This window comes from Populus euphratica, unplaced genomic scaffold (assembly GCF_000495115.2).
Source record: "Populus euphratica unplaced genomic scaffold, PopEup_1.0 scaffold292.1, whole genome shotgun sequence".
Classification (NCBI taxonomy): Eukaryota; Viridiplantae; Streptophyta; class Magnoliopsida; order Malpighiales; family Salicaceae; genus Populus; species Populus euphratica.
The window spans coordinates 259,196-282,478 of NW_011500172.1; the positions used below are offsets into that span (position 1 = coordinate 259,196).

At 33.0% G+C, this 23,283-nt stretch overlaps 2 protein-coding genes across 3 annotated transcripts; one reads left to right on the forward strand and one right to left on the reverse strand.

Annotated features, from left to right (window-relative positions):
* The first annotated feature begins 14,416 nt into the window (after positions 1-14,416).
* On the forward strand, positions 14,417-16,465 carry LOC105111369 (putative nuclease HARBI1). Of its 2 annotated transcripts, none has more exons than XM_011006696.1 (2): positions 14,417-16,302; positions 16,398-16,465. In XM_011006696.1, exon 1 carries the CDS (start codon positions 14,728-14,730, stop codon positions 16,048-16,050), a length of 1,323 nt encoding a protein of 440 aa, XP_011004998.1. In that variant the 5' UTR covers positions 14,417-14,727; the 3' UTR covers positions 16,051-16,302; positions 16,398-16,465. The 2 variants fall into 2 exon arrangements, with proteins under 2 accessions (XP_011004998.1, XP_011004999.1); XM_011006697.1 differs by having other exon boundaries at positions 14,417-16,295; positions 16,392-16,465.
* A 2,830-nt stretch (positions 16,466-19,295) lies between these two features.
* On the reverse strand, positions 19,296-23,206 carry LOC105111370 (CDPK-related kinase 5-like). The gene is made up of 10 exons (XM_011006698.1): positions 22,844-23,206; positions 22,492-22,533; positions 22,280-22,388; positions 21,667-21,745; positions 21,292-21,588; positions 21,099-21,211; positions 20,664-20,771; positions 20,510-20,572; positions 20,252-20,419; positions 19,296-19,513 (listed from the first exon to the last, which is right to left on the reverse strand). The coding sequence occupies exons 1-10, from the start codon at positions 22,972-22,974 to the stop codon at positions 19,373-19,375; spliced, it is 1,251 nt and encodes a 416-aa protein (XP_011005000.1). The 5' UTR covers positions 22,975-23,206; the 3' UTR covers positions 19,296-19,372.
* Positions 23,207-23,283: the final 77 nt, after the last annotated feature.

Here is a 23,283-nt window from a genome sequence, read left to right on the forward strand (position 1 = left end):
ACTCCCATGATCTAAACAGTGTAAAGGTCTGTGAACGGCATCAATCGTCAAACAGATCAGGTTAAGGAATCGATAGCATTTAAAAAAAGACAGAAGAAAAATAAAACTAACAAAACTTGCCTTTTCCTGCATTTTACGGCCATGATTTGATCATCACTACAACCTGCAATGATGAACAGTAGAGAAAGCAGCTTTTGTTTAAGATGTTCTAGATTCTCAGATGTGTGCGTTGTCTTAAAAATGCAAAACTATAGTGCTGCAGCTGAATGTTCTGTTGTACTAACACAAGAAAGAAAGAAGGATGCTAAAGCATACAACTAAGAGATTCCGCTATGCTCAGTGATGGCGAGTTGTTCGAATTCTGCCATGAGTTGTGATGTTATTAATTGTTTAATTCTATTACAGACATTAAACATCCATTCCTCCTCTTCTTCTATCATCACTTGGAAGTAATAAATGGCTTTTAAGTCTAACAAGACTAATCAAACCCTAAATTTCAAACTAGAATCAATCAGTTCGGTTAAGCGGATCCATTACTAATTCTGTAAAGTGTTTTGCTTTTGCAAGGCACTCCTGTAGGGAAAAGAGGGGCATGTCACCATGCATGCAACCTAACTTTATTAAAAGGCTAGCACCGTGTGTTATAAAGGAGACCCACATGAAAATTATGACAACCCTTCCTTTTCCTCTCGATTCTCTGGGATTTGTTAGCTAGCTAGGAAAATAAATATTCCAGGGAGGATAAGTTGGCCATGAGCTTGGATATAAGCAATAATGAATGAAATTCTCCATGACCATGGAGAATAATAATTTCCTAAGCAAAAAACTTGTCTCATTTACAATGACTATTGTGATGATAACGATGATAAGACGCCAATGGTTTATGGTGATATCCTTGTATCCTTGATAGCTTCATCATGCATGGTTGTTGGTGAAAATGATGGCAGCTCTGATTACCTTGAAGTGTTAATTTGCAGTTTCATGGTATAATTTGGGACTCTCAAAATTGTATCAAATGCAAGCCCGTTGTGATGATTGATCTCAGCTTAGTCCAGAACTACTTCTGCAATAACTCATAAATCTTGGTTTCCTAAACAGCCTGACGTTTCTTTTCCTAGGCGCCGCATGATAATTTCTCCACAACTGTCCTCCTGTACATTTTTAAAGCTCCGTATTGACTTTCTACCCAGAGCCAGAGACAGAACGAGGAAAAACATGCTACAGCTTTTTCCATGGCTCCTGCCTTTGAAGAAGACAACTCGTCAACTTTTCTGGGTTTTCTCGCACAGTCGGTGTCATCACTGTTAACGGCAGGATTGTTATTTTCACTTGATATGTAATATCTTGCTGCATGGGAATTCACTGCATTCATAAACTTTTTCCTCTTTCTATTGAATTCATGATAATTTTGATAGCAGATGTAAAAAATATAAAAAAGAAAAATAATATTAATGTATTTTTTTTATTAAAAAGCGTTTTCACAAAAGCGTTTTGCACGCTTTATTAAACCCACACTTAAAAAATGTCAATTCAGCATTGAGAAAAATTGATGCCTTAAAGCAAACGTTATCATGCCTTTTGCCCACTTGCAACATGATTTGATGCTCCTAAACATTCAAAATAACAAAGCCATGTAATGAAATATTTTATAATTAAGAGTAATCATGTAAGATTTTAATTGCAAAAAGCTTTTCATCATTAAACTAAGCTGAATCTTTCATTAAATACAATAACCTCCAGAATAAAAATAAAAAATGGTACTAAAATAATTTTTAAAAAAAAATTACAATAACTAAAATAAAAATTAATCAAGATCCCCTTTTTACATTTTTTTTTTAAATTACAATAACTACATTAGAGAAGCATTTGATTCTATTACATTACAATTTTTAATATCGCTATATTTTTTATACAATCACTCATAATTAACGTTCTATGCACGCATCACTTTGTTGCTTGACAAAGAAAGACAATCTCATTTTGTTTCAGGTAAGTTCTCTCGATTACCTTTCTCTTGATCAATTCCCCTTTTTGGCTCTGGTGTTCCTAGTTTAGTCCAAACTTTTTGACTGGCTATATATATATATATATATACACATATGATCTTCATAGAGAAGCACTTGAATTCCAAAGCTTAAGGTAATACTCAAGTACTGCAAGCATTCCCAAGCAACAAATGATTTTGAAAGATGAAGAAGAGAAGTCAAGAAATGTTTCTATGGAAACAAAATAAGAGGTTGTGTTTAAGATTGAAATAACAATTATTTATTAAAGTATTTTTTTATATAAAAATATAATTTATTCATAAAAATTTAAGTGAATGTTGCTTAAGCTAGGAAAATCATCCAGCATCATATCATGCAATTTGAAATCGAATCTCATTTAAAAAAATATATTGTAAAAAATTAGTAATTTATTTTTCAAGGACCGGTCACATTTAATAAATCGTGAAATTTGGTTGGTGCATGAAGTTCTAACACCAAAGATGTCAGTGGTGCACCATAAGGTCAACAACGACACGAGCCCACAGTGTTGACTGACTGGCATTTACTGTTCTTCTTTTCTCCATACATTCTGACAGCCGATTTCCATGACTTGTTGAAATCCAAGGACCGACCAAGTCAACCGCCGACAGAGATTATTGTGCGAAAGAAAGGGCTATTTTTGGTTTTTAACATAATTTAAAAAATAATTCATGAAATAAAAAAATTAAAACAAAAAAAAATGTTGATTAGGATAGTTGTTTACATGTCGCCATTAGAAAACATAACTTTTATCATTCATTGTTATTCGATAATAGTGATATTTTTAAAAAAACTATTAAATAAATAGGAGAAAGGAGAAAAAAAAATTATAGATGATTTTTTTTAATGTCATTAAATTTATCTCATTAAAATTTTTTTAATGATATTAGTGATGTTGTAATCAAAGTTTCATTGTATTACTCAGATTTTTTTTTTCCCTAATCATTTAATAATTTTTAAGAGAATAACATTATTATGAATAATAGTAAACTATAAAAATCACATTTTTAAATCATGATATATATAATTTATGTTATTTTATCTATTTTTCTTTCAATTGTGATATTTCATCAACATTTTTAACTAACTTTGCTAATTTAAAAAAAATCAAAAGAAATGCTCCATACTTAGCTTTTTTTTATGTCATTGGATTTATCTCATAAAATCTTTTTAATAGTATTAATGATGTTGTAATCAGAGTTTCGTTATATCACTAAGATCTTTTTTTCTCTCTCTTTTCCTTTCCCTACTATGTAATATTTTTTTAAAAAATAATATCATTATTATGAATAATAGTAAACTATAAAAATCACATTTTTAATTTGTGACATAATTTGTTTTATTTCACCTATTTTTCTTTTAATTGTGATATTTCATCAACATTTTTAATTAACTTTGCTAATTTAAAAAAAATCAAAAGAAATACTACGTGCTTAAGTCTTTTTTGATGTCGCTAGATTTATCTCATCAAAATCTTTTCAATGGTGTTAGTGATGTCATAATTGGAGTTTCGTTGTATAACTGAGATCTTTTTCTTTTATCTTTTTTTATTTTTCTCCCTTCTTTTTTCCTACTCATTTAATATATTTTTAAAGAATATTGTTATTCTGAATAATAGTAAACTATAAAAATCACATTTTCAAATCGTGACATATATAATTTATGTTATTTCAGCTATTTTTCTTTCAATTGTGATATTTCATCAACATTTTTCATTAACTTTGCTAATTTAAAAAAAAATATCAAAAGAAATGCTTCGTGCTTAACTCTTTTTTTATGTCATTAGATTTATCTTATTGAAATTTTTTCAAAGGTATTAGTGATGTCGTAATTGAAGTTTTGTTGTATCACTAAAATCTTTTTCTTTTTGTCTTTTTTTATTTTTCTCCCTTCTTTCTCCTACTCATTTAATATTTTTTAAAAGATATCATTATTCTAAATAATATTAAACTATAAAAATCACATTTTTAATTCATGAAATATATAATTTATGTTATTTCACCTATTTTTCTTTCAATTGTGATATTTCATCAACATTTTTAATGAACTTTGCTAATTTAAAAAAAATCAGTATTAGTAATATCATAATCAAAGTTTCGTTGTATCATTGAGAAATTTTTTTCTTTTATTTTTCTCTCTTCTTTTTTCCTTCTCATAATATTTTTTAAGAGAATATCATTATTATGAATAATAGTAAACTATAAAAATTATATTTTTCAATCATGACATATATAATTTATATTATTTCACCTATTTTTCTTTCAATTGTGATATTTCATCAATATTTTTAATTAACTTTACTAATTTAAAACAAAATCAAAAGAAATACTCCGTGATTAACTCTTTTATTTTTGGGACAAGTGTTAGATATAAGATAAATTATACTATTGTGGGTCCTAAAAAGAACACCCAAAGACGCATGAAGATTACAAAATCCTTTTTTTTAAATCTAAATGTCCTTGGTAACTTAAAATTACCCTTCTGTTAAAAGGGTAATTTTAAAATACTAAAAACATTTAAAATAAAGATTTCTGAAATATCTTTTTAAAAAATGGAGAGGTTTATGTCAAATCTTCAAACTTTTAGATGGCAAATATATTTTCACAATATTTAGGAAGTTCTTTTGATTTACCACGACATGTCATATCCTTTAGTGTTTTTGCATTAAACAGCCACAATCAACAGAGAACAATATTCCTCCCGTTTAACATGGTCTCGGATTAAGTTTGGTGGTGTTTAAAATCATGGTTTAAATCATGTTTTTTAATAATTTTTTATTTAAAATTAATTTTTGTTATATTTTCAGATTAGTTTAATGTATTAATATTAAAAATAAATTTTAAAAAATTAAAAATATTATTTTAATATATTTCTAAACAAAAATAATATAAATCACAGCCATAATTGCATAACACAATTCACGCCGCAGTTTGGCCAAAATAAATGCGAAAACATGTAAGCCTAGACGCAGGGAAGCCCAACATAATTCAAGAATCCAATTCTCAATAACACAAACAATTGCATAATTTTATCATATTGGATCACAGGGAAGGTAGCAAAGAAAGATGGCGTTTGTAATGATGTCAAGAGCAATGAAATGTCGCCATTTCTCTTTCTGCATTTAACTTTGTCACACAAAGTTGCTTAAATTTTCATGTGTAGTGCCCAAGACAAGTACATGACGTCCTGTCCCTAAAGCACATGCACGCTAAGAAACTCTATGGATCAAGTTTCAGAGAGATATCAGCCATTCAACTTACCCTAAATTGCTTCGTATTTTTTTAATCATGGACCATAGACGAGGTAAATTTCATCAACATAATAGGGAAAAAAGAACTCTCTACTTCGTTGCAACATCCAGTTCCAAAAGGGCTTCCGTTCAAAGAGCACAGGAGTCGCATGTCTTCATTCCCACTGTTCTACAGAATGAAACAATGATGTTTCTTGACCGAGCAGTCAATTTGCTTATCAGGAAAAATACAGAGCAGACATTTTGATCACAAGCCTGCAGAAATTATGTTATTCGAGTTTCCTTATTTCCCACGTTTTTAGAAACCTAGCATTCCTTGTTACCGAGCAAATGGCGATAAGAGACCGCATTAGAACCTGAAACACTATGGACGATATTCACTTTATGTGGTTGAGAATGAAGTTTCCAGAGTGTGTAATTTCTGTAGCATAAAACTCCGTATCTGCATAAAAAAAGCACTTGAAACAGAATCCAAGCTCATCAACTATTCGGTGTTCTAATTACAACTAGATATTCTTTCATATGCAGTGTCTAAGAATGTTCATGCAAAGAATGACTCGTAAAATCAACAAAACAACTTCGAGAAGGACAGTGACAGCACTTGGTTTAGATGCACGACAAAACTGCCAGTGTGCAGGTTAATCTCCCTTACTTGGGTTGTACCTTTAACAGATCTCGCAGGATTTAAAGAAGCTGAAATAACAGGACCAGGTGGAGGGCCATTTGAGCAGCAGCAACTTTATTATCATTTTACCGAGCCGACAGCTGATGCTGGCAAAGGCTTTTTCAAATTGGATTCTTTATTCTTGGAGTCCGATGGAACCTGAACTGCAGCGTAAGCTTCTTCCTGTGTCACTCACTGGCCTGTCACATGAATTCTGAGTTAATATGCATAACTAGCAAACATCTTAAAATGATGGCGAGGACAGAAGGGGAATCCAGAGAAGATCAAGTAGAATTCCGTTATATAACCCTGTAGCTACAGCATCAGAATAGTAAAAGCGTGAGTTTGGATCATAGCGCAAACCATTGCTTTGATCGTAGTAATAGCCTGAAGTGCCGTTATACTCCCACTCAGTCATCATTCAAAGCTGTATCAATTTGAACACTAAAACAATCAAGACATTGAAATTTCAAAAGCTGCTACTGGGACAATGGCTGATTGAAACATCAGACCGTGTGCGAACAACCAAATAAAGCACAATGCTAGTACATTGCAGCAAACATACAATATTTACCTCACACAACGTATCAGATGGGTGTGACAACAACCACAACAAAGCATACTGCTAGTATATTTAGCAAAAATACAAGTACCTCACACAACCTAACATTGGGAATATCCTCAACAAAATAAAGTAAAATGCTAACTGTAAATTGTACACAATTCTCACCTGCTTATAAGGCATTCTTTCCTCTGACCAGCCATTTAACACATTCAAGGAAGTAGTGTAGCAAAATGAATCAATGTTTCTTTCTATACCAGTGCATAGTTGGTCACAGATGTCACTACACTTAGTTCCATTTGCAAGTAACAGCTGGATGTGAGAATCTACTAGTTTATAGTCACATGGATTCTAATGTTATTGTTCAAGACTGGACCTCTTAGGTGGCTTTTATCCCTGTCATTGCTGGTTTGGCCGCAGAAAATGGCTCAACAACTAGCTTTATAATAAGTCAAACCAGTTTTTTCTCGGGAGTTGACTCTCAACGGCAATTCTCTAATGATGTCAACTATGTTTGTGATCACGACATCACAGATCAACAACAGTATGTCTCCAACAATATTGGTTCAGAAGTAGTCTCCCAGCGTAGCAAGAGATAAACAATGGCTTCATTGTTAACCAATGAAGCTGGATATATAGTAGCAGTAATGGCAGCACAAGAAAGTCTGGTTGATTCCATTGTTGACAGATCTTTACTACTGATTATTCACTACTGGAATCAATAGATTAAAATTTGCAGAGTTTCAGTCGCAAATTGGTTTGCCAACAAGAAAGTTATTGTCTAGGGAAAATATTGGGAGCCAACACAACCTTTATACTATTCATATCCAGCTCATTCTTGCAACGCACTAAAGAGGGAGCACGTATATGGAAGTATTTTGTGTAAGATCTTTGTGTTGCTCTCCGATACACGCACGTTATATTACCTGAAAAAATGAAGCACCTGGTGGCCGATTTCGTTTGGAAAGAAAAAATCTGCGCTCAGAGATGGATAAGAAATTACGTAAATATTCTACTGGGCTCTATGAATTACAGAGATCAGACATTTATGGCAGTCTATGGAATCTGCCGGTGATATCAAATCAAAACTCTATAACACCCTAACAAAACTGGATGTGCAAGGACTCAGGCTTGAGTCCCAAACCATTTGTTAAATAACGTAATGCTGCTAAACTCACTAAACTACAGTAAACTAGAATATGGTGTCTAATACTGATGCACATCCATTTCTAACTTGTCATTAAGTTGCATATTCTTTAGTCTTTCTACCTACTCTCTTCTTGAAAATCCTATCCTATCCACCACACCAAGACTACTCGCCTCCTTGAAACTCCAGCATCCTTTTGATAACTCCGATTAGCTTTCTTTTTATCAAACATTCAAAAGAAAACCAACATTAATCACAATCATCTCATCCGATTGTTAGTATGGTATGTATAGTTGATTATACAAGATATTATTATATTCATGTAAATATTTTTATTTATTAATAAAAATTTAATTTATTTTTAATATTTTTATAATATTAGATTAATGAATCTAGAGTAAAGGTAAAATTCTAGGACAAAATATTTTGCAAAAAAAAATTATAAAATTATTATAATTATAAGATTGTTATTGTATCAAAATATTATTTCTAAAATGTTCTTGGTCAATGCTATCTTAAATATTGGACATTCATTAAAACCATAAAGATTGGTATATATTATGTTTTTTTTTATGAAATGAAGTAGTTGTTTTTATAAGTTAAGTAAGTGATATCTAAAAATAATATATAGGTGTTTGTTATAAGATATGTATACTAAATTGATCCATATGAGAATTTTATATGGAGAGATCATTTATATTTATGAAAAGGCTAACATGAAAGTTGTATTAATGATCTTTCAACTTGAGATCATTAAGTCATCTATATAAAGAATGTTATGTTTTAATCTTATTATGTGTTATCTTAATCAAAATAATGAAAGGGCAAACATTAGGCATAGCATAAACTATATGAAGGTACTTGAGTAATCAAGAGATAATTCATCACTCTAGATGAATTAAGGAGAATGTTTTATCTTTTTCAAAATAGTATTGATCAAGAAATCATTGGTTAAGGTGAAATGAGATTTGAAAAAATTTCAAATTGTATTTAAACGATCAATGATTATTATGTAGTGAACAAACATGATTTAACATGACAAATATACTTCATGCTTTAATGTTAAATTGAAACATTATTGATGAAAAGATATTAATTCTACTGGAAAATTAGTCACTGAAAGGTTAAGTCAAATCACTAATGTCTTTTCTAATATTTGGGGGATCCTGATATATTGTTAGACGATGCATGTGATCTTCAAAAATAAATTAATCAATTGTTGAATTGATAATAAATTAAATTATTTAATTTATTTAATTAGAATTAGAATTTATATTTGGGTCAACATTTTAGGAACCTAATAGGTTACACATATTAAGAAATATTAGTCACAAATTAAAATAAGATGATTTAATTAAGTATGACTTGATTAGAAATATATTATAGAACTTAAGGACTAGAATATAATTAAAATAAGGATTATATTTCTAAACCTAGAAAAATTAAGTAAGGACTTAATTGAGTTAATTTCTAAAATTATCCTAAATTAATATATAAAGATATTATTTAGGGAGCAAATTAATATTTTACCAATTTATAGGATTTTTCAAAAAAAAATTATGAATAGTAAGTTGTGCCTCTTATTTTAATAATGAGGAGTGGTTGTATGTTAGACAGAAAAATTACGTAAACACAATATTAGAACTAGCACTTTAGGTATAATAATCCCTCTCTCCTAAATCCTTTCTAAATAGGGATATAAAAGATTTATTACGGGTGATTCGTGTGGATTATCATTGGAGACTGAAATAATCAGATGGCTTATGATTTGTGACAACTCATCCTTTAAAAAATTATTCAAAGCCAAAAATAATTAGATCTTCAAATAATAAATCCTTAAACAACTCTATATCTATCTAACAAGATTTTAGGGATTCTTGAATAATTTTATTTCATAGTTTTCATTGTGTATATGATATTTGAGAACCTAATAGTAGTACTAGAGTCATACAATTAGAGTTGTTGATTATACGTTTTAATTGTTATTAATGTTAGTTTCAAATTAATTTTACGTTCAAAAATTAATTTTTCTATAAAGTAATTTTTCTCTTATGATTTTTTTCTTTTTAAAAATAATATGGTTATTGTTCTGGTCATATCTGGCTGAAATATTTCCAGATCTGCCTGGAAATTCAAAAACAAAATTGGTAATGCCTCCAACGGCAGCACCAAATACGCTAGTGCACGCTACTGTGTGAGAGACAGCAGCTATGGCTGCTGCCTCACTAGGTGCAGCACCTGGAGCGTTGTTGCGCCACCAGCAGGGACACCAGATTTGTTGGCACTCGTTGATGGCATAAGAGATAGCAACCATGGGTTGCTGCCTAGCCAAGCACGGTGCCAGCAGCCTCGCGCTGCTGTGCTCCATCTAGTGCAGCGACAGCCTTGGTTAACGCTCTAAGCATGATGTTGACGATGGTAGTGTGCCACTGCTAGCAGCTCCAGCATGAAGAAAAGCAAGAGGCAGGATTTCCGATTCTGCCTCCGCAGCTTCTTTAGGGTATTGAGGGGCAAAATTATGATTCTACCATTGCCTTTAAGTATTTTGGAGCTGAAATTATGATTTTAGCACTTCGTATATAAAATAATGATTTTATATTAAAATTAAAATCCTAAATTAAAATAATTATAAAATTAATTTTCCTAATTAAATTAGGATTGAATTAAAATGTTTGATTCAATTTTTTTAGTTTTATGATATCCAATTGGGATTAGGATTTATGTAATTATATAATATTTTGAAAAATAGTTTTTCTAAAAGAATAAGAGTTTCTTAAGCCACAAAATTCTATTTAATTAATCCTAAAATAGTCTATGATATTAATAAGAATTTTAATGTGATTAATTTTCTTATTAAATTTTAAAATTTATATTAAATAAAATTTATCATATTTGGAAAACTATTAAATTTAATTTTATTTAATATTTCTAAATGTTAGAAATATTATTTTAAAAATTACATATAAAGTCAATAATTAGAATTGAAGCATATAATAATTGGATTATACATATTAATATGCTATTATGCATGATGGATAATTATAGACATTAAAAACCAATGTGATTATACTTTTATTTGATAGTTGAATGATTATAATTTAATTAAATAGAGCATACGTATCATGCTTTATCTTTATTTTTTATTCTGGGTTGTAATTATTTTCTTATCTAATTTTCTTGAATATAACTCGAGATTTCTTAATTAATTATATAAATATTATGTAATTTAAAAATATAAAAATTTAGATAAAAAATTATTTTGTAATCCAAGATAAGGAAAGAAATGGCGATGAAGGTTATAATTGAAGTGCTTGCAATGCACTTATGAAAACTTACGACAGCTATCTAAAATTTGACCATTTAATTCCCTTTAATGGCCTGAGAAAATTAGTCTAAATATGTTGATAATTATTCAATTAGAATAGTTTGCTCAAGGAAATGTATACATGTTATGTCATGTTATACATGAGATCTAATTAATTGATAATAAATCTCTTATTAATATACTAAATGCATGTTGAGAATATGAATAGTTATCTTTTAATTTTATATGTATAAAACCAAAGTTCTATTCATAGGTAATTTGTTGAGTCACTCAAAGTTACTATTAATTAATCGAATATGTTTAATGCTATAAAATTGAATTCTTCTTAATTAACTTATATAAATTGGATGAGACACTCATGATCATATGAGGTTAGAAACATGAGTTATACAAAATATATATGATATGTTTCGATAAAAAGTTGTTACCTAACTGATATAGGAGTCACATGGGGATGTGATTAATAAACTATGTTATCTACTTAATTTAATTTATTTTAATTTGTTGAGTCACTCAAAGTCAAATAAATTAAATGAGATCCTAACCCACTAGAAAAATCTAAACGAGATTTCCTGAATTAATAGGAAGGGCTACTAATTTGCAATGAAATAATAGGAGACCAAACTAGAATTAAAGACCTTATCTAAATTTAAAATTAAATTATGTATGCATAAAACTAATATTCTTTATCTTATATATATAAGTTTATGGATCAAAATGAGTAGTAACATATCCCTACGAAGCATACTTGATGCTAACAAATTAACTGGACCAAATTTATTGGATTAAAACTAAAATTTAAGAATTGTTCTTAAGCAAGAAAATAGGTTGTATATTCTTAAAAAACTAATTCAAAATGCCCCTGCTAAGGATGTTAAAGATGAAGTTAGGAAAGTTGATTACGATGAACATACTGAATGTTTGATGTTAGCTTATATGTTACCTGAACTTCAAAGACAATATAAAATTATTGATGCCCGTACGAGAAGATCGAGACTCAAAAGAGAATTGATGGAGATAACTACATTTGTAGTTTGGATATGTTATGGAGTATTAGCTTATTTGGAGAGTTGGAGTATGGTGTATACTTGACATATTGTTTTGTATAATTTCTCTTTGAAATGAAAGTTGTCTCTGTACACCTAGCATTGTGGATTGGCTTTGTTATTAGTTGTATTGAAGAAAGTGATGTTGTTCATGTATGGCTAAAACAACGTTGTAAAGTACTTTTAGTGCTGGAAGAGTTGTTGGATACCTAAAGGAGGTAAAGTCCCTGTTTTAGAGAGATCAGTCATTCCCTTGTATATTGGAGTTTTATCGGTTATAAAAAAAAAATTTGTAGAAATTGAAAAGAAATAGAGAATCTTTTTGTTTAGGTTACTAAAAAACGACGTCACTGATGAAGTCGGGGAAAAACTTCACAAGAAAATGTTGACTTTCCCTAACTAATGAGATCTGAGCTTAAGTTATACCTGTAAAACAAGTCTTTCATGAAAACAAAAGACACTTCAATGCTTTAAGTCAATATTTGATTTTGTTTTACAAATAAGAAGCTAGTGAAGATTTCAAGAAGATGAAAAATGTCAGGTTTTGGCAAGAGTAAAGGATTCTCTCTCAAGATAAAACACAAAAAAAGTATCAGACTCTCTCTCTCTATTCACTTTTTTCTATGATCAACACCTACAAACTTAAATTGATTTTGGCATTGAAGGGTTTTTTACAAGTAATAATTATCATCAATATAACAATCATCCTCAAAAAAAGCTCAAATTCAGTGTAGTGAGTTCCAAGCTTCATCACCCTTCTAGAAGTAGCTAAAACACCATTCATTTTCATATTTTCATCACCACAAAAAGTAGTTATCAAATACATGAAAATGGAGACTTCATTATATTTGTTATGGTTATTGGAAGATATCACTCCTGTCACAACACACCTCATCTGAAAACACCTTTCAATTCTACTTTCTCATCTTCATTGCAAAAGCTTAACATATCTTTGATATGGTTAGTAACATATGAGATTAAAGTAGTGGTTTAACTTGTTATTTAGAGAAAATTAATTTAGTTTTATTTTTGTTATTTTTAAACATCAAGTGTTTTTTAGTTATTATTTAAAATATAATGACAATCTTGTAAATAAATAGAATTTTTTATTACTTTTTTCGTCAATTCTCGAGAACACAGAGTGTTACATGTTTTTAAAAGTTTAGAATAAAAGGTGTAATATTTGAAAAATCGGTTAAAAAGTGAAATAAAAAACTAAATTATAGGATAATTAGAGTAATTTTTCTTTAAATAATTATAATAATCATAGAAATCAAATTGTTTTTCTGTTTAGTACATGTCAAATGAAAACCTATCTAATTCTTTTTTTTTAGATTTAATAAGTCATCATGTTCATTAAATTAATGGTATTGCAAATATTATTGATTTTCATGATGTGGAGTAAATTATAAATTATTTTTTTTTTAATTTTATAAAATGAGTTAAATATTATTTTAGTTTTAAGAATAAATAATTAATCTTTAATTAGTGTTAAACACACTTGGGATTTTTCTAATTTTAGAAGATATCTTCTTTTCTGATCTTTCCATATTTTCTTCTATTTTTGAAAAATAAAGAATTCTTGAAATGAATGAAGATATCAACTTCAAATAGATTTTAAAATATAGAAACTAATTAATTATATTTAAGAATAGAGGGATGATTTTTTATTTTGCAAAACCATAAAGATTAATTTATAATTTACTCTAGATGATGGATGATAGTATTTGCGTGCATTAAAACCATATATTATATTCACAATAAAAGAAATTTCAAACTAATATGATTTCAAGTGAGAAAATAACAGCTTAGTTGATTAGTATTAAAACTTATGTCTAACTCTTAACCAAGAGATTTCTTAATTATTAAAACCCATCCCTCATATTCCTCAATTCTTAGACTTTTCTATTTACAAGAAAAGCATCCATTTTACCTTATTAAAAAATAAAAATAAAAATATTACTTTAATTGCAATTTCTTTTTTTTTATTTAGCTATTTTTATGCTATTTTAAAAAATAAAACTAGTTCTATTTAAAATTTGTAGTTACTCTTTTTAATAAATATATATTTTAAAAGTCAAACTTGTATTATTACTGTTATAAAAATATAGTAATATTTTAATCGTTAAATTAATATTTTATTGATAAATATTTTTTATTTGATAATAAAAAAATATCCACTAAAATATTAATAAAGATTTAAACTCTTTACCGAAGATCTTAAAAGAAAGAAATTCCACGTTAGTCCGGTGCATTCAAATTAATTAAATAAATAATCGACGATATTTTTAAAAATAATTAAGAAACTGAACAAACTTCTTTACTTTTAAAATATAATTTCACACGCAAAAATAAACTGTGATCAATCGAACTTTCTACCAAAATTACTGTAGTTTCCTTCCTCGCACAAAAAAATAACACGCCATGGTGGGTCCATGCAGAGTAACCAGTTTCGCTTTCGCTTAACCAAGCCAATCCCATGGGACTGGTCTGAGTTTCTGACCATCGAGGGGTGACTTCACCGGAACCACTCCTAAAGGAAACGTTTCCGGAACAGAAGACCCCATTTCACAGCCAAACGAGTCCTAATTTCCACCCTAAAGCATCACCTTCTCTTTCCTCCCCTGCTGCCTCCACCACTTCCACCTGAAATAGATCCCGAACCCCCTCCTCCCTCTGGCGAAACCCTAAATCTAACCACAAAATCCCATGGATGAATCCTTCATGTTAATGCTCTCAAATCTCCTCCACCTCCACAACGCCCTAGACCCATCAACCCCCCTCCTCTCCTCCCCCTCATCCTCCTCTGCCTCCTCCCCTACCTCCCTCCTCTCCTCCTCCTCCCCTACCCCGCTCCTCTTCTTCACTCTTGCTTCCCTCCTCTCCTACCTCGCCTCCCAAAAAAAACCGGCCTCCACTAAACCCCCCACTTCCACCTCCACCACCGCTGCAAACCCAGAATCCTCCTGCTTCTCCGTCTCCGCTTTCCGGGCACTCTCCACCGAACACATCTGGTCATTAGAAGCTCCTCTTCGCGACGCGCAGTGGAGGACACTGTACGGGTTATCTTATCCTGTTTTTACTACTGTTGTTGATAAATTAAAACCCCATATTACTGCTTCTAATCTTTCTTTACCTTCTGATTATGCTGTTAGTATGGTTCTCTCTAGATTAGCACATGGGTTTTCGGCTAAAACACTTGCTTCGCGGTATTCTTTAGAGCCTTACTTGATTTCTAAGATTACTAATATGGTTACTAGATTGCTGGCTACCAAGCTTTACCCTGAATTTATTAAGATTCCGGTTAGTAGACGTAGGTTGATTGAGACTACCCAGGCATTTGAGGAGTTGACTTCTTTGCCTAACATGTGTGGCGCTATTGATGGGAGTCCAATTAAGGTGAAATGTGGGGATATTGAGGGGAATGTGTATAAATGCCGATATGGATATTCCTCAGTTTTGTTGCAGGTTGTGGCAGATCATAAGAAGATGTTTTGGGATGTGTGTGTGAAGGCACCGGGTGGAAGTGATGATGCTAGTCATCTGAGGGAGAGTTTGTTGTATAACAGGCTTGTGTCAGGTGATGTTGTGTGGGATAAGGTGATTAATGTTAGGGGTCATCATGTTAGGCCGTATATAGTTGGGGATTGGTGTTATCCGTTGCTGTCATTTCTTATGACACCCTTTTCACCCAATGGGTCAGGGACTCCAGCACAGAATCTGTTTGATGGCATGTTGATGAAGGGGAGATCTGTAGTGGTGGACGCTATTGCATTGTTGAAAGGGAGGTGGAAGATTTTGCAGGATTTGAATGTGGGTCTTCATCATGCTCCACAGACAATTGTTGCTTGCTGTGTGTTGCATAACTTGTGCCAAATTGCAAGGGAACCAGAGCCAGAGACTTGGAAGGATCCAGATGAGAGTGGGGTTCCAGTGAGAGTGCTTGAGAATGAGAAGTCTTTTCATTATTTTGGAGATAGCTTGAGGCAGGCGCTCAGTGACGATTTGCACCAGAGACTTTCTTCAAGATAGATTTATGATCTGGCGAGAGTTTGTTTTCAAGCCTTCACTTCTCTGTAAGGATAAATTCTTTAGTAATTCTAACCCGGTTTAGATATTTTGTGGGTTTTCTTTTGCTCATCTGGCCTCTTTGGTAGGTTTTAAATGTAAGTTTTCTGCATCAGTGAACTCCATATGTAATCAATTTTCTGTACTTTACTGAGTGAGCTAACTTGGAAATTCAAATTCTCTAATCAGAGAGAAGCCAGAGAACCTTAGTTGGAGGTATCAGTACTTTTGTTGCATGTCATTGTTGCTTCATAAAATGAATGCATGCTTTCCAACTTGTATGACCAGTGGTGTTTTCACCTTAGTTGGAGGTATCAGTACTTTTGTTACATGTCATTGTTGCTTCATAAAATGAATGTATGCTTTCCCTCATGTATGACTGGTGGTGTTTTCTCTCGGCTTTTATTTGAGATCTAGTAGTGTGGTTGATTCAGTGACATTTAAATGCAGGCTTTGAAGTTTTGATGAGAAAGTCAGCACTTTCGATCTATTTTTGTCATTGAGCAATGAAATTCTTTGTTGTGTTTATTGGTTATTAAAATAAAATTCTTATAAGAGCATATATTTTATTCATTTATTATTGGAATCTTACGGCAGCCTTAACTTCCCATTAATATATTGATTTCTTTTTCATTGATAGTGTTTGCTGTTTTGATGCATTGCTGAAATCATGCATCAGTCCTAGATATTGATCCTAGGTGTTTGCCTTGCAATATATATATCCATCCTCGATGTCATCTAGGGGAATCTCGTTTTTTAAATTAATGAGCTGATGTTGCCTTGCTATATCTTTTACCAAAGCCTTCAGGTAAGGTATCCCATCGCCAAATAATAACAAACTGTCACGGTTGCTCCATTGAGGTGCTTACTATATTTCATGGCGATAATTTTTTTATTTTTTTTCCTGGCCAGTAGAGGTCTTGGGGATGCTGCGAGTCTGCAGCAGTGGAAGATGGCTTGTTTGCTATGGGATTCAATTTCTGCGAGACTGTTTAACTGAAATCGAATTATATGAATGTTTCTGGTAGCCTAGCAGTTGTTTTGCTCTCTTGACCGGTCAAGTTTGATTCTAAATTTGTTCTTCACACCACGGACCGTGAAATATTGGTTTTGCTCTTCATCAGAGCAGGATATCTGATGTGGAACAATAAAGCTAACATTGCAACCACTGGGAAATTACATAAATCCACCAAATCCTAGTGATTCCTTTCCATTGCCTGGTTAACAGCATTAATGGAGGGAAGTTAGGGTGCAATTCTCACAACCGTAATTATTGGCGTTAATCGTGGCATTGCGTCCTAAGAAGAATTAGATATAAATCTTGAGGTAGCCACTTTGAGCCATTGAACTAGATGGCCCAATTGAATGAGAAGAAATGCTTCAGAGAATGGTAGCGCGTCAGCAAGGCGCCCCAGGGAGAATGTCAGCTTCCGCATCTGCATCTCCTTTGATCTGACAAACCATTATTCAAACTATGAGATACCAGCAAAATATCATAACCAATGGCTGAAGAAAAGGTCAAGTAAGTTAAGACCGGCCATCAAGATGCCTTTGAGGCGGATGAATACAAGCAGCCTCAATGTATATTTTCAAAAGATAGCTGTTAGATATCTATAATGCATCGTGTGTGAAATAGGTTGATGACCCGGCAGCAAAACCTTGACAACCCGGCAAACACGGGATGGATCCATGCAAACCTTGATGACCCGGTAGCAAATTTCAAATTATATGAAGAGGATTGTTTGAGAAAACTAGGAGGAAGAAAAACATGGTATCATATGGCTATTCTTGCAATGTGGGGAAAAGAATTTTACAGCTGATCGCTATAGTCTCTTGGTAGAGTTAATGAGAGAAGCAAAACTATCCCTGCTTGTCCTCAAAACCTTCTATAAAATCGACGTCAATATTTAGTACGACCATAGTTATCCCTGCTGAGTAAATTTTTCAATGGATTGCTTTGTTTCTATGAAAAAATCAGTCCTGATAACTTTTTATACATGCAATCCAATCCGGAGAGGATTTGTTGCTCTCCCAAAAGATGAAGAAATGACATGTACCATGCAGGTTTTTCGATTTGGAGATCTAGAGACTAACCAATACAAAAATTAGGCAACATCCGTGTAGAAGAATGGGATTTCTTCCATATTCATATTGTGATGATGAGTCCTTGGTCACTTTGAATGGAGTTATGTATTGATTGATGGCATACGCTGATTTTTTTTCCTGAACAGATTAGTGCACAAATTTGTGCCTTCAGTATTGTAAAGGAGAAACATCGGCAAATTCCCCTACCCTCCGAACTTCGTAACTCTGGAACTATTTCATTGACCCTGTAAGATTCCTGGTTATATGTGATATCCAGTCCCCCTATGATAGGTTTAATATACGGGTGGTGGTGGACTATAACGGTAACGAGACTTGGAACTACAAGTCGAGAAAAAAGGTCACTTCGAATCTTTATTGCTTTACCGAGAAAACTTCCGAGATTCAGGACTCTCAACTTGTTTTATTCAGAGTGATGAACATTACGAAAAGCTTAGGATTAACGGCATCAATGAACAAGCAGTCATTGAAACATTCCGATCTTTATTTCCCTGGTGGATGTTATGGAGGAATGGACTTTAGAAGAAGCCGAGGTGTGTACCAGGCATCTAATAACTAAATATTCAAGTGAAAGAAACTTTTTCTATAGTGGCCTGCTGATTTGGTGTTGAGAGAATCAGCATCTCCCTTGTTGAATTAACTCCAAATTGGAACATGGATGGGTAGTTTCCAAAAAGACGATAGGCCCACCCTACTAAATGAAATGTAAGAAATTAGATTTATCCCTTAATGAAAGACTAATCAGTCATTTTAATTTCTGTGCTTGTGCTTATGAACTAGTTTGGACTCATAATTAAAGGATATGGATGAAGCGATGTTGAAAGCTAAACAAAACAACCATGTATTAATTAAGAACAATGATTAGGAACAACATTTGATATGTGTGAAGCATCCATAGCGGGAACAAGAAAATTTCCTTGCCTGTTTGGAAAAAACCTGAAATATATCTTTACACAACGATAGCAGTGATCTTCATGGTCACTCACATTCGGAATGGCTCAGACGCCTCAGAGATGACATGAGGGGAGCGATGCTCTAATAGGTATGCTCAACGAAGCTCCAGATCTTCAGCTACTAATGTGAGCATCTTAGATTTTACACCACACTTTTTTTCTTTGTTCTTTTTTGCCCTAGAAGCAAAGAATAAGCAGCACATCCAACAGAACATAGATATAGTAGCTCTTTATTGTGCCTTAGCAATGGTTCGGCTGGATGTGCCATGCAACAACTTGACAAACCCGTGGAAGCTTAGCTTCCCATCAGTATGTCTTATCCAGTCATTGAGAACGGCATGAACTGGGATGGAGGGGCCAAGCCCAAGTTCCTGAAACAACAATTTGTGAAAGCTTAGCACGGTGAAATGTCTAGTTGCATCCCAAAATTACTGCAGAAGTGCTAGTGTTTTGTCAGACTGTTAGTGAAAACATAGATACACATCTCGGTAGGCTTGTCCCTTCCCAGAGTCCACAGGGTAAATTTACTAGCGCAGATAACCTTGCAGTTAAAAAATCCAATTTTGAATCCTCCTAAAATGCTGGTATACCATGCAATGCACACAGTTTGACGTGAGCTACAAAGAAACATGAAAAAGATGGCATTTAAGCAAACTAAATGCGACTAGCACACAGTTTGATAACCTTGCAGTTAAAAAATCCAATTTTGAATCCTCCTAAAATGCTGGTATACCATGCAATGCACACAGTTTGACGCGTGAGCTACAAAGACATGAAAAAGATGGCATTTAAGCAAACTAAATGCGACTACTTAACCCTTTAATTTCTTCTTGTTCCTATTCAAGTACTAGAGACTACTTACACAAGAACAGCCATCATTCATTAATACTTCAAAGGCCAGTCTCTAGATAGGTTATCCGCATTTGACCATCACTAACCATTTACTGATCACATTTTAGACATTTTAAAAGCTAAAGTTTAAGATGTCAGTATAAGCTCATGAGATATCAAGTTTGTTGAGGTTTTAGTTTGGTGCTCAAAGCAGGCAGTAGTAATAAATATATCATGAATCATCAGGCCTTCCCAAACATGTTAGAATTCCAACTTACTGAAGCAAGCTCCTCAATTACAATTGCTCTGTTTCCATCCTTCTCAAAAAGCTCATATGCAGAACGGGCTAGATGTTTCCATTGATCTAGTGTCTCCAGCTGATGAACATTCAATGCAGCTGCACAGAATTCTTCGAAATCCATCCTTCTGTATTGAAGTGGATTTAGCTGTCATGAAATGAAAATTAAGGCCCGGGTACATCGAACTAAAAGCACGTGATCATCTAAAGTAAGCAACAACTAAATGCTGACATATACCGAGGCAAGAAAATCAGGGACGCGAGAATCCTTCATTGCATTTGTTGCATTTTTCATCAAGGCCTGCAGAATATAAAACGAGTGGCACAAAGCTTTTCACTATAAGGTCATGTGGTCATGCCATCGCAGATATAAAAGAGAAGAGAACACCAACCATCCTAAGGTTTTCCAAAGTTATGATGCCACTTTTTTTTGGCTCTAGCAAAGCAAACTGCTCCTTCAGATAAAATAGTTCATCCGCTGTCAATGTCTTAGACAATGCCTGCAAGACAATGCCAAAAAAGAGGGTTCTAGGTTAATTAGAGGGTAAGTGACAAAGCTTACCGTTTTTTATTGCAAGAGAACTTGAAATCAAGATAGTCTGCTGTGGTTTTACTGGAACTTCATTTGAACAAAAGCCTCAATAAGATTGAATGTGGAGTCAATATTAAAGAGAAGACATAGAGGAAAAGTGGATCTTACATTATTTACAAGCTAAAGACACAAATTACAAAACACACTATGGCTTAAAGACTATGAGATGTGTACTACCAACGGGTACAAGTTATAGACTTTCTTTGGTTATTTTGCCACATAAATGAATACACACCCTTAAAGCAGCCTTACGCAGAGATGATGACCGCATGTATGCCTTCATATGCCTGAATATCATAATATCAAGAGGTACTTTTACATCATTATAATTCCGGATCCAAGGATGACCTGCAAACAAAAGATAATGAAGCATGGCTCCTAATGAAGAGGTAAAGACTGAACTACAAGAGAGTAAGCGAAGTACTAACTCAAAGCCTGAGCAGCAGTAATTCGTTTCCTTGGATCCTTGTTTAATAGGCGTTTAACAAAGTCTTTTGATTCTAGAGATAAAGTGGGCCAAGGTGCTTCATCGAAACTGGGATCAGCTTTCAAGACTGCCTGAAAAATTCCAGACTCGGTCCGGGCCCAGAATGGACGACTACCACACAAAAGAATGAAAGCTATCACACCTATACTCCATACATCAGCCTCAGTGCTATAGGATCTATGTAGAACTTCAGGTGCCACATAGTATGCGCTTCCCACAATGTCATTAAGTCTTTCATCTGCAAAACACCAAGGGCATTAAACACCCACTCAAACACCCAAGGTCAAGTAGGACGAGATCCAGGCAAGTAAAAAACCTGGTCTGGCAAAATCTGATAAGCCAAAGTCTATAACTTTCAGCTGAGCGTTCTCCTCCTTAGAAGTATATAGAAAGTTCTGACCAAGTGAATGGATGAACTTAAATTATGAAAGAGGAAAATAGATAACGAGGACACAAAGCAATCATGCAATATATTCTTAGAAAAGATATGAGATGGCAAGCAAAATGATCTCACATAGGAAATGACATGCGCCAGTTGTGTTTACTTTTTCTTTGTTTAACTTTATAAGTATGATGCAAGTGGGGAACCCCAAAACCTAGCCCATGGACATAGCCCACATGTTTAGCCCATGAGAGTGAGGTGATGCTTTGTTTAACAATGCAAGCATGAAGAAACAGCATTTGCATGCTTGGAAAACAGTGCAATTTGTCTGTAATGCATCATTCTTCTTCGGAACTAGCACATTCCTCCATTTTCAAACATCACCTCATCAGGTCACTTTACATTCCAGAAAAATCATAAAAAAATTGACTATCCACATCTGAATTTCCTATGAACATTGTGTTTGAAGGGGTAAACATATTTTCTGCATTCATATGATTCTCACACTAAAAAGAAAAGAGATGAAGAGGGAACAGGTATGTTCCACCTCTGGTTTGAGATCTCGGTGCACAACACCCTGTAGATGACAAAATGCAACAACATTTAGTATCTGCACCATAACAGCCTTCGCATCGTCTTCTGAGTATTTCCCACCCCTAAAACGATATCAGAGTACTTAGTTAGAAGCTGCAATGAGGAACATAGGAAAACATAAATGCACAATTCAGATTTTGATTTATCCTCTGCTAGAAGAATCACCTTGAAAGTATTCTATCTAGGAGCTCCCCTCCTTCGCATAGCCTGAAATATCCATATCCAGTAATCAACTTTCAGGAGGTCAAAGATCTCTTAAGGAATTCACGCATGCAGCAAGTAATTTTCTTATTGATTTGTTCTTATACATATCCATGTTTGTCATAAACTAAACATACGAATAAGCATATCATCATTTGATCACAAAACAATGTTTTGACTAAACTAGAAAATCTTAATGGTCCTCAGAAAAATTGTCCAGGAGATGCATGCTGCACCACAATTAGTTATCAATATGTTTATAGAAGAAAAACAACACATGATTTTAAGTTTAAGTTGCTTTGTATTTTCCACTTACTCCATCACTATATAGACGTTGTCAAGATCTTCAAATGCATCATAGAAGTGCACTAAATTGTTATGTCCTGTCAAGTCCTTCAATATCCTGACCTCCCTTCTTACATCCTCAACTGCAATAGCTGTTGTCATCTGACAGCATTGAAGTGATCAACATGAGATGATATGCAGTAATAATTAAACATAAATGAGCAATATCAAAAGGACTCACCATGTCAATTCAGATACCTTAAACTCCCATATTGAAATGATTTTTATTTTCTAAAACACTACAACTACTTTCTAAGAGGTTTAAATGAACATATTAATAAATACAGGCTTAGTCATTTTGAACCACTGGTGGGATACTAACCACCACAAAAGCCAGACAGGGTGACGTATAAATTCCTACCAGTCTTCCAAGTCAAGTTTACAATCGCCACACAGGTTTCATAATTTCAT

What these genes read in the sequence shown, in the direction of transcription:
- LOC105111370 (XM_011006698.1), bottom strand. Translation starts at nt 22,974, where the DNA reads ATGACAACAGCTATTGCAGTTGAGGATGTAAGAAGGGAGGTCAGGATA. An exon ending in TGCGTAAGGCTGCTTTAAGG is followed by an intron (nt 20,772 to 21,098) that starts GTGTGTATTCAT and finishes ATTGTCTTGCAG; the next exon opens with GCATTGTCTAAGACATTGAC. An exon ending in TCCCTGATTTTCTTGCCTCG is followed by an intron (nt 20,420 to 20,509) that starts GTATATGTCAGC and finishes ATTTCATGACAG; the next exon opens with CTAAATCCACTTCAATACAG.
- LOC105111369 (XM_011006696.1), top strand. Translation starts at nt 14,728, where the DNA reads ATGGATGAATCCTTCATGTTAATGCTCTCAAATCTCCTCCACCTCCAC.